Source organism: Bidens hawaiensis, unplaced genomic scaffold, assembly GCF_021521415.1.
Source record: "Bidens hawaiensis isolate Kalapana, Puna unplaced genomic scaffold, B.hawaiensis_p1.1 tig00009361_1, whole genome shotgun sequence".
Lineage (NCBI taxonomy): Eukaryota > Viridiplantae > Streptophyta > Magnoliopsida > Asterales > Asteraceae > Bidens > Bidens hawaiensis.
The window spans coordinates 331,769-350,301 of NW_027491690.1; the positions used below are offsets into that span (position 1 = coordinate 331,769).

Below are 18,533 nucleotides of genomic sequence, written 5' to 3' on the forward strand. Positions count from 1 at the left end.
ATGGTACTTTCGGTTAAAATTCAAGGCCAACTTTATACTAAAAGCATATTTTTTTATTGTTCCGTCATCAAGATTTGAAAGTTGTTCATCGATAACACCTTCTGGCCCTTACTAACCTCCGCCACTAAACATAAAAACCAAGTCGTAACATCCTTTTCTTTAACAATGTTTTCTCCGAGTCTACCAGTGACATGATTTCAACCAACCATCCCCTTATTTGATACTTTAGGTCCACTTCGAAAACGTCCCCTAGGCCAAAACCACCAACCAATAGACGAAAACCCCAACTATAAACACACCATGGTTCATAGCAGGTAATCAACCCGACTTATCCCCACCCATACATATTTACCATTTCTTATTTCAATTCTTAAATACACCATTACCAGTTCTCAAGCTAATTAAGCACGATAAATACACCGTGATTCATCTCAGGTAAATCATCCCGACTCGTCCCAATCTATACATATACAAATTTACTATTTCTTACTTCCAACTCTTAAGAAACTTAAAACTAATTCTCACACCAAATGTTAATCAGAGTAAACTACGCATCATTTATCTAGCTTTATAGAATAATATTTTATTTTCTGACCGATTAATATTAAACGAAAACTTACTAGAAAAGCAAGCAAGAGTATATTATATGTTTTTCCTTCCTAGTTACAATCAATCAGTCTGGAGCCAAAATATATCATCCATCCATCCGCCTGGCACCACAAATATACTAATAATAATTTACAGAGTAAACATCATTGTTTCTCCTTAACACTTTCATTTACATTATAAAGCAAATCTAGTTTCAGATATTCATAAACGCCTCATCGTCGTCACCCAGCAACGCATCAAGGTCAATCAAATCCTCATCAAAGTCAACAGCTTCTTCTGAACTCTCCAAAGCCTGATCATACACAGCCTGCCCACACCCAACAATTATAACCAACTAGCAACAGTTTTATCACTATAAAAAGCGTACAAAATAATAATATTTGACCGACCCATTTCACTCTGAGATAAAACTATTCAGTTCAAAAACAATTAAAGCGAAAACCAAACCGACACCGTTTTAAACCCTAAAAATGCAACTTTTCAAACTTGGTACCCAAACCTGTTACCTGGGCCAAACCACAGGGAACATTTTGTAACTAACTCCCAATTTCAAAAAATAAGAATTGTTCAGTTTATGTGGTTGGAACTATAAACCAAACCAAATTCAAATTCTGTAACCCAAGATGATTTTCAGTTAGGACCGGAAAAAATCAAATAACCCAAAAACCGAACTGACAAACAAACAGCCGTAAAAGTGTCGTTTAAAAACACGCTAATAAAACCTACCTTGCTTTCTTGCATATCATTAACAACATTAAGCAATCTACGGTACTGATCTCTTGCCTCGGGATACTGAACCATAGATTTAACCCTTGCAAGGGCCTTTTGTAAACGCTGTTCAGTTTGTTTCCTGCCTTCTTTAAAAAAATCATCATCTTCCTCTTTTGCTGGATTAGCAGCTTCGTTTGCACTCTCGGTAACTGCTTCAGGTTTAAAACCTTTCAAACCGCGCCCCTTACGCCTCCACCGCAGTATTACTTTGTCAAGTATTCCAACCGACCATACTATCTTTTTGTAGTTTTTTCGTACCTGGTGCCCTCTAACGTGCGCCTGATAAACAAGTGTTAAACAAGTTGTAACATAAAATTGTTTATAAATTTGTCAAATACCCAAAACTAAACGAAACAAAAGTTAAAATGGAACAAAATTATATTTTTAACACAATGCATTAGTCAAACTACATATGCTATAATTTATGAAATTTGCATTAGTCAAACTACGTATAATAAAGTTTGGGCTATAATTTAAGCAAGCTCAGAAACGATCCTAACGAGCCAAGCTCACCTTGTCAGGGACTCGGCTCGTTTACATATTTAAAAAACGGCCAAACAAGCCAACGAGCCAAGTTCACCTTGTTAGGGACTCGATTCGTTTACATGTTTAAAAAAAAGGCCAAACGAGCCAACGAGACAAGGTCACCTTGTCTCAGACCCGGCTCGTTTACAAACCGAGCAGGCTCGGCTCGACTTTTATCAGCGGGCCGATTTGAGCAAGCTAAGAGCTTTGTGAACAACCTTACTTGGTACATACATAATTTGAAATCACAGTTTACCTGAATCTTAACAATTCTTTGCCTCATCATAAGAAAATCTTTCCTCCTTTTCCAGCTACGAAACTTATTCTGTATACGAACCGCAGCAGCATGCACCGGCTCATCATGTTGACCCACCTTGGATGTCTTCAAGGCAAGGAGCGAAAGGGCCCGCTCATCGGACAGCCCAAACTCACTTCCACCATGCTCTTTTAACTGCTTCTTTTGAAACGATTGCACCCTGAACACTTGATGGATTCTAGCAGCAGCTTGAGTTGCATTACAAACAGCAGCTAAGGAGTCCTTTAATGATAACCCGTCACCATAAATCACTGGAGTTGGAGTTCGTTCAGTTACAGTTTGCACGCCTATCGAGGCAGAGGCATCATTACTACCGTTCTTGTTGGCGTCTTTTAGCTTAAGAAGTTGGAGGTGGGTACTTAAGGCGGCTTCAGCACAGTAGCCTGCGATTCCTTTGTTTCCCTTGCTGGCTGCCAGGTCAGCAGGTGTTTTGCCTGAGTATCTTGGGGTTGGATCTGTTAATGCTCCAGCTGCTGCGCCTTGTGATATCAGAAAAGCTACCGTACGCTCTCTGCAAAACCATACAAACACTGACTTTATTGCTAGAAACAGATAATCAATCATAGAACATTTAATCAGATAATTTACTGTAATAAAACTGACTGTAGAAGAGTATGATATTTGATGCCGATCTACTGTTCGAATTCGTAAAAGTCAAATGTTCAGATGTTAAAGTGACAAACTACAATTATTTGATGATGCAACACCGTAACAGATGAGATGACCAGAATTGACATCTGTTAAGAAAAAGGGACAGACATATTGTGACATGTGAGTCAAGTCTCTCCAAGTAAGGGGTAGGGGTGTAAACGAGCCAAGCCGCTCGTGAGCTACTCGAGATCGGCTAGCTAAAAGCTCTAACTGAGAGCCAGGGTTAATTGCTTAAACGGACTCGGCCCTGAGTCCAAAAATAAAACTGTTTATTAAACGAATGTGAGCCTCTGCACCCAAGCTTCAGTTATCAAGGTCGATTTGGCTTGTAAGTCTAAACAAGCCTATTATTTGGATATTAAATATATACTTATACATTTATAGATATTATATATAAACTTATGATAAAATTAACTAAATAGTATATAATGTTATATATATATATAAATCTATACCTAGCAAAGAAGTAACTCCATTACCACGTGTCACAGTTCTGTGAGCTTAACCTGTTTTTTCTCGCTTCTCTCATCGCACCTTTAACCCCTTCATAGTATATAAATTTACAACTTGCAAAACTAAATTGATTTTCAATTTGAAACAAATTGGGTTCAAAAAGAGATTTGATTTCTATCTCCACCAACTCACTTTCAATCATGTCTTATCTCAAAATATTGTTTTATAATTCCTAAATCTTCATTACTAACAATTTAATATTTCCATTATTCAAAGTTCAAACCATGTTAACATGGGTTTCTAACCTAGTTAAATTATATATAAAAAAGTATTATATATACAAATATTTATTAATAAATAACAAACAAGCTGAGATCAAGCTCTCATAAGTTAAACGACTGATCGAGCGCAGGCTTGTTTATGCCCCTAAGTAAGGGGTAAATGAGTGTTGTCCCTCTACCCTCAAATAATAAGTTCTGTTGCAGCTAGACTTAAACTGAATACCCCCAAATAATCAGAATCTAATAGCCCAAACATCATAAACCGTCTTCAAAACAGCAATAATCAAATAACCAGTTAAGAAATACACTAAGAGACACCAACTTTACCTGCCACAAAACGCAGCCCAGTGAAGAGCAGTCCAGCCATTAACATCCCGAAAATTAATACTAACACCCGCAGCAACCGTAGGTGCTATAGCCCAATCATAACCTAAAGCCCCAGCAAAATGCAACACGCCTTGCCCCTCTTCATCCAACACACTAGCACCTTTTCCACCTTCAGCCACCTTGTAAACAAGCCACGCGTGCAGCTTCTCCTTTAACAGCTTCTCAAACAATTGATTCTTGGCTTTTTCAGAAGAAAAATCATCTTCAGATGTAAACTTTAGCATCTGGTCCCACTCACGGTTATCCTCATGAATCAACGAACTGAGTTGACTCATCAGTTCAGGGTTGTTAACAGTAGGAACGGAATCTTGAGATCCAAGTGACAATAGTTTCACAAATCGCGTAAGCATTTCATTGCTGTCACCGTCCATGTCCTGATTATTATCAACTTGAAATTCAAATTCTCTGACTTCACTGCATGCGAGGCGGTTGGAACATGTGACATAAAAGTGCACACGTCCTGGTTTGTGATCAGGTGTGTGACAACGAAGGACACCATCGGCCACCACCTCTGCAGGGACTTCTAGTTCTCCAAACATGCAGGCCCATTGACAGTGTTGTAATTCTTCTTGACTCCTTAAGAATCGGCCAGTTATCAACACCTGGGTTTAAGGGAAGAGAGAGAATGACACCATATTAATCTAAATCTTCAAAGAAAACAAGTTACGAAAGTTTAGGCCTGTAAACGAACCAACCATTCAGTGAACTGTACAGCGGGAAGTTCATTGATATTCGTAAGAACATGAATACATGTCTCGATCGTCAATTAATGTTCGTTGACGTTCATTTATGTTAGTTTACGTTTGTTTAAGTTTATGTATTCATTTAAATAAATTTTTATGTCCATTTCAATACAGTCTAGCTTTATTTTAATTTTTTAAGCACAACAAATTGATATTTTAACTGGTGCTTAGTCAGCCATGTTCATTTATATTCGTTCATCTATGTTTGGTTATATTTGTTCATGAATCGTTCGTTTATACTATTAACAAATGAACATAGTAACGTAGGAACATGAACAGAAAACCCAGTTCGTTTACGTTCGTGAACCACCGAACCGTTTATTTATACCATTAGTGGACGGACATGAACACATTCATTTCCTTAACGAACATACATGAACAAGAAAAACCGTTCGTTTATAATGCTCACAAACAAACATAAACAACCATAAAGTTTGTTTATAATAATTAAACGTAAACTTTTAATAGTGTTTACTCATCTCAAAACCTGGAAATCACTATTTTTATAATTAACCTTGTTAATCATAAAGTTTGTACCTTGATTTCAGAACCTGCATTAGCCGAGTTTGGAGAAAAGTCAATGATACTAAACAACTGGTCTTGTGATAGAGATGGGCCCACATAACTGTCCAAATGCACTTGTGGACTAATAATGGAATCATCGACTCCATTTTCATTTTCAACAGCTTCCCAATACGTCCCGGAAGTCGACTGCGCTTGTGACTCCTTCACATCTCCAAGTTCTTTGGTCATCCAACGGTCAAAGCTGTCAAGTTTCTTTAAACCTTCCTTCATTACTTCCAAAAATGGTGGTTTCAGAGAACCAGATTTGGTTTCATCTAAAATGGAAATTGAATTAGTTTCCAGATTTGGTTTCCTGCCATCTTCATCTGGTAAATAGAACTCAAAGCTTCCTTGCGAAAGAAGCTTATGCTGATCATTGGTGTTTGTGTTCTCGAATGAACTGAACATGTCAGCAAAGTTAACATCTTCTTGAAAACGAGAGGGAAGATTATTATATCCTGCATCAGCCTGCAAATTTTTATAAAAATCACACTTAGCATTTGTTAAGAAATTGAGTCTCTGTACAAAAACCGAAATAACCAACATAACCAACCCGAAATAGCCGGACCCTATCAAAAACCGATGGTTGGATTTATGTGTTTTAGAAAACATATTTCTCGGTTCAGTTTTGGGTTTGCTATCAACCAAAAACCGAAAAACACGAACAAAACCCAATCAAAAACCCACAGTTTAGTTTTATAATTTAAAAAACAGATTTTTTGGCTCGATTTTGGTTTTGCTATCAATACAAAAATCCAAACCAAACCCCAAAAAAATCCAACAGTTTGGTTTTACGTTGTTATAAACCGATTTTTTGGTTCACTTTCGGTTTAGCTATCAAACATGAACAAAGAACCAAAAAAAAAACCTAACCCATTGTGGAAACAAAAAAAAAACGAAACCAAATGATAATCAAATCAAATTCTTGCTTTTTGGTTCGGTTTGAGCCCAAAATGTTTAAGCATAAATAGTAAAACCATAAAAACAAACTCACTGAAAACTAAAAAAACTGAATCCATGGAGATACCAAAAAACCAGAAACCGAACTGTTTTCACAAACCAAAGAACCGAATTTTCGGTTTTGACCCATTAACACCTTTATTTGAGACAGTTGAAGCTACAAACAAGATGAACATAACAGAAGAGTTAAAATGAATAATCAAATGTCTAGTACCTGCCACCATGCATTTCCTCTGAACTGCATTTTATCAAATCCATCTGGCATCATTTGACGGGTGCTTGTATCATAAGACTGTGTTGACTGATAGCTAGCAGATTCACTTCCTGCATTGTAGCTTTCAAATGGATATAACAAGCCAGCATCAAGATTGTTCCCATCTTTATCCCCTTGCATGAGTGATATAAAGCTCATATCAGGATTCACTTGAGCTTTTCCCTCATAATCATCTGTAAATGAATTTGTAAATTTGATCAGCTTTGGATTTTTATATAATGAGCAAAAACTTCAGCTGTTAACCGGTTTGTGTTAGCAGGTTGGCAGGTCAAACGTAAAAATCCTCTCACGCATGTGAACCCTAAAACGACACGTGTATTTGCAGGTTGACACGCATATGACCCGTTTAACCCAAAAAAAACATACAGTTGCATTAAAAAAAAAGTTTTATAAAATTTTTAAAATTCTAAAATAACATATTATTTTTATCACCGAACTATATTTAAACTAAGTCAATTCATTTTTAAAAAAATAAACTTTGGCATCGGAAGTACCCAATACATTTATTATATAAAACACAGCGTCCGATTGACACGAACACGGCTTGTTTAGCTAAACATATTCTCAGGTCCGACCTGAAACTGACCCAAACCCGTTTAGTCTAAACCAAAACCTTCGAATTTCGTGTTAGGTTCGTGTCGCGTCAGAAATTCACACCCCTAAAAGAATCTAAAATTTATGCATCAAGTAATCTATACAAGGAATTACTTGATGAAGGAACAGGATAATAAGGCATAGAGAATGGATCTTCAGTCTTTGCAGTAGCTGTTGGTTGCAAGTTAACAATAGAACTATATCTGGAAGTAGATTGGTGAGAATATGCTGCATAAAAAACCCATTTCCAAGTCAATAATATTTTAAAGATAGTTAAAAAAGGAAAAAAAATATATCAAATAGGGTCGAAAGCCGTGTTAAGTGTATTTCTAATGCCACGTGTCATATCTGACACCAGCATAGAGCATAGGAGTCTTATCGGTTTACTCGGTTTTAAATTTCTTTTGTCCCTAACCAGAAACTGGATTGATCTGAATTATAAAAATAAAAATGTTTAACCAGACCGGATTTAATTAATTAAACCAATCCGTTCGGATTATTCGATTCAATTTGGTTCAGTTATCCGAATAAGCAACATATCTTTTGCCGGAAACTGAACTCACAATTTGGATATGGTTAGGAACCGACCTAAAAACTGAATTCGCAATTCGGCTCAGTCTTTCAGAACTCACAAAACGGTTATTATTCAGTTTCTCTTTCAGTTAAGTTTTTTAGTAGATAAATATTTTTAGGCAAAACACACTTCTGTTCTAACAACCCCCACCATAGCGTCTCAACTACTACCAATCACTTAACCGGCCCGTTTTGTCACTTGTATAGAAAATCAAAAGGATAACATGAACACACCTGACTCAGCATCCTCATATTCTGAGGCATGTGTGCTATTCTCCGTGGTTTGTGAAGCAACTGGATGATTATATGTGCTAAACTTAGAAGACGCAGAACTATCGACCTCAGAAGTAGATACGTTTTCTTCACTTTCCAAAGAGTTGGGAGTAGCTTCTCTAGCACGGTGTGTGTTTGTCCTATTCCCCTGATATATACAATGAATCGTTAGTAAAAAAAGTTATATTCTATTTTAGAATTTTTTTAAGTACACACATATATAGTAACGACAAAACAAAAGAACCTAGTAAAACAAAATCATGGTTACAAGCGTTTTTTAGTAGTTGAAAATTAAGAAGTAAATTCGGAGGCTAACTTTATTAGGGATATCACAAGAACTACATTGTTATGGAGAGAGAATAGAGTTTCTGGTTGGAAAAAAAACCTCTTATATTAGTGAAATTCTACCAAGAATGACTACAGCATATTAATTTGATTGAAACAAAACCAAAAAAACAAAGCAAGAAAAACAGAGATTAAAAATGGACCAACCTTTACTTCACGGTAGTGCACTAGGACAATATTTGATAGCTCCCTGCAGCAACAATATACATATAAGAGGGTGATAAACTCCAAACCGAACACTTTATTTGAATTTTTATAAATCCAATCGTTTATACTTTGAATATTATAAGCTTTCTAACCTTTAGTTTCAAGATGTTTTATTAAGACGGTAAAAGGAATCAGAATTAGTTTCAAGAGGCTTTCATCCTTATGATATTTTTCCTCCTTATGACTAATTTTAAACTTGTACTTATAAATATCAAAAATCTTTTGAAATTTCAGTGGAGCTTAAATGAACTTGAAACCAAAATGTCCATCTACTTGCTTTTTCATATAAATATCTTTGTTAGGTAGATAATAGATAGCCCAGTTGTAGGTTCTTAACCCTTTAAGTGTACCACACAATATAACTAACTAAGCTACACCAGTAATATGGTATTAAAGTTCATCATAAAAACAAAATTCATAGCATAACAGGCAAGTGGCAACCATTATGTTAAAAAAGACTATGATGTTTAACAATGCTTTTTTCCAGTATTACTTTAGTATATTTTCCTTCATTTAGTAAAGTCTGAGTGATCTTGGTTTTGATATGTGCAACACGCTCTGATCTGTTTTGATCCATAAAGCTGATGCGTAATGCCGGATGAGCAATGCTTTTGTTTTAAAAAATACTCAAAAATTATTTATAGATAATATCATAGTGCCACCAAAGAAGTTTTGATATAGTGCCACCAAAGAAGTTTTACGTATAACCAAAATAAGTCTTTAAACTCTGTGTACAAGTAGTCTATGCATAAGGTACAAGTAATCTATGCGGAAACTCACTTTAACTCAGAAATGCGTGCATCACACATTATGCGATTAAGAGAGCATCATCCTCACATCATGGAATTGCAGTGAATCGCGCATGATGCACTCCTGATGCACGCATTTGAAACCAAGAGAGTTTTATGCACCAACTATTTTTTTTTGTGTTGAGTTAAAAGTGCACAGGTTGGAGAATGAATAAAGAACACACACACACACACACTAGAGAGAACTTTCACTCACTCTTCAAGCAACCAATAACTACGCCTCTGAAAATTTTCATTCTCTTCTCCATGAGCATAGTAGCAGTGGAGCACATCAATGCTTCCAGCCTAAACAACATTTAGTGAAACTTATAAGGCTTAAAAAAACAGACAAAAAATAAAGTGTTGGAATTCGAATGCTTCTATAGAAAAAACTATGAAAAAAGAAGACTACCAAATACTGAATAAGTAGAAAATATACTCTCATAACACTTACTTTAAGCCTTTCATGAGCTTCTTTGACCGTTTTCCCATCTTTTTTCTTTCTCCAGTTATGTCCATCTTTTCTGAAGTACCTTAACACCTTCCGGTCAAACAGAAAGAGTGAGCCATCTGAAAAGAAGCATGCGTATCAGTTCATCATGTCTAAATGTACCAAGTATAAGTAAACATGTGTCAGTGTGTTTATAAAATCATACTTGGAGGCCTATTTCCAGGCTCTGTTGCAATGCGAAACTTCGTATAGTTTCGTAGAATTTCACATATTTCAGCAGGTCGAAGCCATCGATGCTGTGCTTCCGAAAGTATTTGCTCAATATCTACATTTAGCCACCAAATCAGTCAAAATAGGTAAGTAAAACGGTCAAAGCAACTTCAAATAGTAAAAAAAACAATAAAGTCAACTGCATCCATCATCGACTCTAAAACACAGCTGATTATCACTGTCACTTTACTAATTAATAAATCTAATGCACAAAGTCCTTCAAATCAACACTCATGCAGACCATAAAAACCCTAACTATAACCAGAAGCAAAAAAAACACAAATCAATCAACTCTAAGCTCAATCGAACACTTCACAAACACTGATGCATCTGCATACGAACAAAATAAGATCATCCGAGATCGTATAAACCCAACCTACGAAAACCTAACATTGACAACAATCAGCAACACAAATCGCGATAACGAGCAGTAAGTGAGAGTAAAACTGACCTAATTGAGCACCGAGCGCGTACCGACGACCTTCCGCCATCAGATCTCAGACTAGAACTAACCTAGAGGTACACTTTAGCGATGTATTATCAGTCCAATCGTTGAGCTGCAGGTGAAACGTACACCGAACTGAAAGTGATTTGAGTTGATTTGATTGATGAAGATGAGAAATTAGGGTTTGTGAATTGGGGGAAACTGAAAAGGAAAGAAAAAGAAAAACGTCAAATGGAGAACAGTGTAAAGATTAAACAGGAAGGAAGGAAGGAAGGAGCCGCCGAAATGGAAGACAGTTAGGAGAGTGTGAGAAAGTTGACGTCGTTATTTGTGTAAATTTCAGCGTTTTTTCCACTATGGTGCCCAATAATACAACTAGCCCGGTAGGTCTATAAACAAGCTGAACGTTTAGGAAACTGTTCTTGTGAAGTTGAATCGTCTGACTAAAAGTTCGTTTATGTTTGTTTATGTATTCATAGAATGTAATTAAATAATATCTAGATGAGTCAACTATTTGTTCATTTAGGTGTGTTAATTTATGTTCGCTTATCTTAGTTTGTGTTCATTTACATTTGTCCGTATATGTTTATTTATGTTCGTTTATATTTGTTCAGTTATATTTGTGAACTGTTCGCTTAGATTTTAAACAAACGAACATAAATGAGCACGAGCATGTTCATTTTTTAAATAAACGAACATGAAAACATATATTGTTTGATTAAGTGTTTATGTTCGTTTGGTTTGTTTAAAGGCCTACACAACGGGAGTGTGTGAGAACTGAAATGAGTTTATGGGTGGTCATTTGTATATAATATATTGTTTGGTATGATATTGATAAAAGTTATTGTATATGTTGTATGATTCTGTGAGTTGTAACGTTAGTTATTTCTTTACTCGTTAAACATTTACCTCAAAGCTGACTCTATGAAAAAACGAACCATGGTATAAGAGTGCTACTATTATGGTAAGATGAGACACTATAAGAGAAATTGTCTCAGGTACTTGACTAAGTCGAAGATTATTATACATGTTCTCTACAAGGTTAAATAACGTTAGGAAACTATAAGCATGTAATTTGTGTTGTATCTATTGCAAGTTATATCCATGTCATTTGTATGTATCTTGTGACCAAATTTTCTAGCTTAAACATAAAAGTTTTTTTATTGGTGACTATTGTTAGTAAAGAAAACTAAGGTTGTGTTTTTTTTTTTTGCTTATAAGGTCTGCAAGGAGCCTATGTCTGCGGGCGCGCAAACATAAGTTCTTGAAGACTGTTTGTTTTAAAAAAAATCTGAAAACTGCTTTTATGGTGTTAAAACATAAGTTTTTTTCACCATCTTCACACTTCTTAACATCATACCAACACCCAATGTCCAATACCACCACCACCACCGTTCGCCACCACCTCCACCATCCACCATCCACCGTCCCCCGCCACCACCACCCACTGTTCACCGCCACCACCACTCACAACCACCGTCCGCCACCACCACCGTCAACCACTCACCACCACCGTCAACCACCCACCACCACCACCGTCAACCACCCACCACCACCACTGTCGGCCACAACCACCGTCCACTACCTCCACCATCCACCACCACCACCCACCGCCCGTCGCCACCGCCACCACCCACCGTCCCCCGCCACAACCATCCACCACCACCATAGTCCACCTCCCACCACCACCATCCATTGTTGGCCAACATCACCGTCCACCACCCACCACCACAACCGTCCATCACCACCACCCACCGTTCACCGCCTACCACAGTCGTCGTCAATCACCCACTTCCATAGTTCGTACACCACTACCAATTATTTTAGCAGTCTACAATTGTTAAATGACTTTTATCTACTGTAATATATATGATAGGTAACTAATTTTCAGCTTATGCAACAGTTTGTAAAACAAACAGTATTATATTTTCAGATTGCAAACCTTCAGACCACATCTTCAGTTGCAGACACTAAATCAGATAAAATCATATTGCAGACATTTTTTATCTTCAAAAACAAACAGCACCTATATGTGCAAATACATGTGTTAACTAACCGGATATTGGACACAAATACATTAAGAAGTTTATTAGGCCCATTTAGTCGGTTAACATTTTGACAGAACAAATTTAAAGGCTTGCACATTCTTGAGCTATATTTCTTACATGGAGACCATCAGTGGGAACTTCGTTCTTCATCCACTACACCAAATCGTTTTACCTACTACTTCTTTTCAAATGTTTAAACCTAAACCCTCTAGTACTCTTTTATGGGTTGAGGTTGTTTTGGAATGGATCTTTGGAGGGAGCTTTTCAGAGTCATTGTATGCCAATAATCTTTTATTGACAAAAATGTAAAATCATCATCATCATACTCAGCAAATCCCATAAATAGCAAAGCTATTGTAGAGTTTTAGGAGAGTAAGATGTAGACAACTTTACCTTTACTCAATAAGAATAGAGAGGCTGCTTCCAGTGAGACCCCCGGCTCAATAGTGGTTTTGCATCAAGCCTTGGACGAAAGGCAGATAATACACAACCATTAAGACCCATCCGATTGATGCATGTACCATTGTCTTTCAGCATGTAAAACTTGACAAAAAAAAATCCTTTTGGTGGGATCAAAGCCGCTTTTGCAATATCTATACATATTTATGACAAAAAACGAGTAACCAAAATTATAGATGCTTGTTGAGCCTGTAAAGGACTGATGGTCAGCAACCAAACAACTGATCAATATCAGTTGTTCTTCATCATGGTGAATAACAAAGTATTTAAGTATTGCTTCCCAAACTGCTAACATCAAATAACTGCTCAAGATTACTGAAGATAAATCAACTGAAGTTGCAAACTACCGAAGATCAAAAGTGCTAAAGACTAACAACTAATGGTTCAAACATCAACCATCATTTTTGCAAAGATCAGTAGTTTTAGATACTTTGGTATTTGTTAATTGTTTATATATATTAGTCAGTTTTTTTAACAGGTTAACTTTCAGTCTTGACTCATAAGCGCTTACACTTGTTTATAATGGAGAAGAGAGTCTCTTATTCATTAACACTTTTTTACACAATATTCTCTGATAAAACAGTCCTTTGTACTAAAATTCAAGAGATTATGATGAGCTAAGGTTGAGGGAGAGCAATAAATTGTAATATTTGATTATAGTTAAGAAAAATTGTTCTTCTATATGATTAATTCTAAAAGCTTATCTAATTAGTTTGTTTCAGCTGCTATTACTTTGATAGTACTGAATGATTCATGTTCAATATGAATTCAATTAATGTTTATCTAATTCATTCAAAGAATTAGATAAGTTGCTTACTGTTATATAGATTAAGTGTTCAACTCCGATCCCAACAATGTATATATGGATTTTACAAGCAATTTTGAATTTATATTTATAGAAATATATATAATTATCTGTTAAAATTATGAATTTGGAAATCTGTCAAAAATATGAATTTGGAGTTTAAGGCTAAAAAAAAGGAAGAATTGTGAAGTACATGATGTTGGAGTAGGGGTGAGCAAACAGTACTACTACGAATCGATATCAAATTTTGAGTTTTCGGTACTGATACGGTACTAGTATCTTACAAATTTTGCCTTTAGTACTGGTAAAAAAAATACGAACATTTCGGTAACGATACCAAGAATTTAGGAAAATCGGTATCGGTACAGTTGTCGGTGAACACTAAGCTTGCATGTGCACATATGAATTATTGTACTTGAAGATGATGATCCTTGTTTTGGAATGGACTATGGAGCACGCTTCTCCTCATTCAGAGTCAGTGAGTCACACGTGCAAACAATGCATCTGACCTTGTTTTACATACATGTAAGGGTGTAACTAATTACATTATATGTAACACCACTTACGCATAGGTTACTTTTGACTCTGCACTAGTACATCACGTATACGTATATATAAATAGTTAGCTTACACGTATCTAAATAAATAAAAACAACTAGAGAAACACAATGAAAACAATTTTATACTTCTTAACTGAACATGCCTGTAAATACATGTTTTTCAAACCAAGTTTATTCACTAGTTAGTACATCTTATAGAATCATAGCGTTTTCGTAGATAAAGACACGTGTTCACGTAGAATAGGTGGATGAATCTTACTCAAAATTAATAAAATGAAAGAAAATACAATATTCACAGTAATGAGGTGGATGAATCTTACTCAAAAACATCGACATTCGCTCTCCTTACACTTGTGTTAATAAACTCGTTCTATCAAAAGTGATACCGACAAATGTCTACCCTTCAATTCTATTTTGTTAGATGATTGAAAGATAAAATCAATCAAATTAGACGCTATTTAAATAAATACTCTACTTGAAGCCATGAAAACACAACAAAAATTCAGTTTGGTGTCTTGTGTAATTCTTTGAGAATCTCTTGGGATAGTTGGTTTGCACTATACTCAAGCCCAAAGCTTCTAACAATTTCCATATTTGGATTCATCAGATACCTGTTAATTGGTCAAATGAATAACAATGAAATAAAGATTTGGTTTTGCATAGTGTAGCTTAATTAAATTATAATTACTTAAAGTTACTTTTACATATATTTAATTAAATTTTGTATAAATAACAAAATATATATTTAGCTATTTTAATCATGTTTATATATACAAGTAATAGGCTCGCTTAGGCTCTCGAGCCAGCTCGACAACCGAATCTCGGACTCGGGCTCTTTTGTTAAACAAACTTATTTTTAGGCTCGAGCTCGCTAAGCTCGGCTCAATTCGAGCTTCTAGCGAGCTGTTCTCAAGTAGTTCACGGGCGGTTTTGCTTATTTACACCCCTAATTATAAACATGTTATGTGTAACTCTAAGCCTACTATGTACACTTCACATGAATTTTTCACTTTTTCTCTTTATATAATATGTGTGTGTGTATAAGAATTAGAAAATGACCAAGTACCAAAAAAAAAAAAGAAATGATTTTGGAAAGTATAACTCACATGCTGTGTGAAGTATCAACAAGACAATCATCCCCATCTTCTTCAACCTTCTTAAAAAACACTCTATACTCATTTGCCATCTGTTTGACCGCTCCAACCGGTCCAGTTAGACCCATAATTCTCTCATCAAATTCTGCACTCCATGTTTTAAACAAACATTTTATTATTAGACCCTTTTAAACATTTACTTTTATGAGTCAAAACAAATAGAAGTTAGTAACATGTTAAAACAATAACCAACCTTTGAGATAAGCACGAAGATGAGATGGCGTATCGCGTTGCGGGTCAATAGTAACAAACACAGGTTTTACCTTAATGTTGTGTTCTGAATCTAATGTATTGATAGCCTTGGCCAATTTCGCAAGTTCAGCGGGCCCCACATCGGGAGATGATGTATAACCAAAGTAAACAAGTATCCAATCTCCCCCTTGAAGGTCCTTTTCTGTAACTAATTTACCATCTGAACCAACTAACTTGAAGGGCCCACCAATAACCGGACCGTTTATTGAACTACACCCATTGTTTTTACACTGTCCTGATTGGTTAAAAGAATTGATTACTATTAATTAGTCCTGTAAATGAACCAAACGAACATCAACGGAACATGTTTGTGTTTGTTCATTAACTTTAACAGAACAAACGATCGAACACGAACAATTAAACAAATTGGGTTTTCTTGTTCGTGTTCGTTAGTTAACAGTATAAACAAACGGTTCGTGAACGTCAACAAATGAACATGACTGAGCATAGATAAATGAACATAATAACTAAGATAAAACCAATAAAAAGAAACGTGAACAACAATGTGCTGTCCCTAAAAAGTTACTAAAGCTAGACTAAATTGTAATGGGCTTTAAAAAATTTAATGAATATATTAACTAACAAACTTAAAACAAATACCAATGAGCATACATGAACGTAAAAGAACGAACATAAATGAATGAACAAGACATGTGTCCATGTTCGTTCGTTTATAAAACAAACTAACATAAATGAACCTCCCGCTTAACGGTTCACTGACCGTAAGGCTCGACTATACCCATCCTACAAAACACTAACCATTTTGACCCGTTCGGTTAGTTTCAGACCCACTATTAATAACAACATAGTTCAGGACAACATTCTCACTGCGAATGGAGTCTGACTTAAGTTGACCCTCTCATGTATAATCATCGTAACATCTTAACAATAGCATTGACTAATTTAGAGAAATATACAACTTTAAACATTGATATTAACTCATTAAGTAATCTTTCAATTCAATTAAGTCATTTCGAGCATGAAGTACATCATAAATGAATATCGTGAGCATAATTAAGATCTAACCTCTATGAATAGCTCTCCTCTCATCATTTATATGCATAATAACAAGTCCTCCACTGATCCCACCAATAAGACCAAATGGCTACAATAGAAAGTTACAATGCAACAATAAGCATCAATGCTAGCATAATAACTATATGCATAATTCATGTGAGTTAAGTTACAAGCATGTAGGATCGCCATGATGATGATGATGAAGAAGAGAATTGTTCACGACCCTGTTCCAATAACCGACCATTCTTATTTGGTGTTTTTGCTGCTCGCATGTAACTTGAAGAATGAAACATCTTCTGTGTACCACCATACCTACCAGAGAGTCAAACATATTTATCCTTAATCTGATTTCCAAATGAACAAATACACACAAAAAAAAAACACCTTATAATTTAACCCTCAGTTGACCTAAAAGTGCAGAAATCACCATTTAACCCTCAGTAAATAAAAAAAAGTGCAGAAATTACCATATAATCCTCAGTTAATCAAAAGTGCAGAAATCACCATTAAACCCTCAGTTAATCAACAAGTGCAGAAATTACCATATAACCCTCATTTAATCAAAAGTGCAGAAATCACCATTTGACCCTCAGTTGACCTAAAAAGTGCAGATATTAACCCTCAGTTGACCTAGAGTGTTGAAGTTACCATTTAACCCTCAGTTAATCAAAAGTACATAGATTACCATTTTACCCTCAGTTGAGCTAAAAGTGCAGATATCACCATTTTAACCTCAGTTGAAAAAAGTGCAGATATCATCAGTAAACCCTCAGTTGATCAAAAGTGTAAAAAGTTACCATTTTACCCTCAACTGACCTAAAAGTGCAGATATCACCATTTCACCTCAGTTGACATAAAAGTGCAGAAATTACCATTAAACCTCAGTTTATCAAAAGTGCAAAAATTACCATTAAACCCTCAGTTGACCTAAAAGTGCAAAAAAACACCATTTGACCCTCAGTTAACCTCATAGTCCAAAAATCACCATAAAAACGGTAAAACCTCAGCTGTTGCAGTTCAAAAAAAAAACCTCAGTTGACCTATTCTAACAAACTCATAGTTCCGCAATCATACTCAAATCATACATCTGCATTCATGAAACTGTGAGTAAAATCAAGAGCAATAAGTTGACCTAAAAGTTCAGAAACAACTAATCACCACTTAACAAGGTAAATCTACAATAATAACAACTAATCATTGCTTCACAATCAAATTAATATCAATATCTACATGTAATTCGTTAACAACTACAGCAGTTTCACAAACCTTAAGTTGACCTAAAAGAACTGCAGAAATCGCCATTTAACAAACTAGTTTCAGCTAACAAGTTACGAAGAATAATGCTACCGAGAATAATAATAATAATAATAATAATAATAATAATAATAATTACCTTGTTCGAGAAAACAGAGCCTGTACGGACCTCTTTCCAATGGAGTTCCACAAAACCTTGAAAACAGTCATGGATGAAACTGAGATCAACGATGACTATTAAAAACCCTAATTTGAATTTGATAAACCCTAACGCTAGGTGTTGTGGGTTATATTAGTGGAAAGGAGTGTTGTTTTGGGTTAGTTTACTTCTTGTTCAAGAATTAATTAATTTTTTCTTAATTCATTTTAGGTTTCTTCTTATTCTAGAATTGTGAAAAGAATTTGATGCTTATGGATAAAAATTCTATATAGTTGTAATAATAACTAGTTAATTCCACGGCGCTTCGCAACGGGCATTTGTTTGGTATCAGCTTGATTCAAAAC

The 18,533-nt window shown here is 35.5% G+C and overlaps 2 protein-coding genes across 2 annotated transcripts; both read right to left on the minus strand.

Moving 5' to 3' along the window:
• Nucleotides 1–561: 561 nt before the first annotated feature.
• On the minus strand, nt 562–10,761 carry LOC143532145 (calmodulin-binding transcription activator 3-like). Its single transcript, XM_077027276.1, has 13 exons — nt 10,487–10,761; nt 9,971–10,090; nt 9,769–9,884; nt 9,532–9,620; nt 8,467–8,509; nt 7,936–8,122; nt 7,243–7,356; nt 6,475–6,707; nt 5,274–5,768; nt 3,934–4,595; nt 2,162–2,732; nt 1,336–1,659; nt 562–916 (listed from the first exon to the last, which is right to left on the minus strand). Exons 1-13 carry the CDS (start codon nt 10,524–10,526, stop codon nt 803–805), a joined length of 3,108 nt encoding a protein of 1,035 aa, XP_076883391.1. The 5' UTR covers nt 10,527–10,761; the 3' UTR covers nt 562–802.
• Nucleotides 10,762–14,468: 3,707 nt separating this feature from the next.
• On the minus strand, nt 14,469–18,284 carry LOC143532123 (protein SCO1 homolog 2, mitochondrial-like). The gene is made up of 6 exons (XM_077027257.1): nt 18,169–18,284; nt 16,946–17,087; nt 16,785–16,863; nt 15,700–15,993; nt 15,459–15,591; nt 14,469–14,963 (listed from the first exon to the last, which is right to left on the minus strand). The coding sequence occupies exons 1-6, from the start codon at nt 18,237–18,239 to the stop codon at nt 14,855–14,857; spliced, it is 828 nt and encodes a 275-aa protein (XP_076883372.1). The 5' UTR covers nt 18,240–18,284; the 3' UTR covers nt 14,469–14,854.
• Between the last annotated feature and the right edge of the window lie 249 nt (nt 18,285–18,533).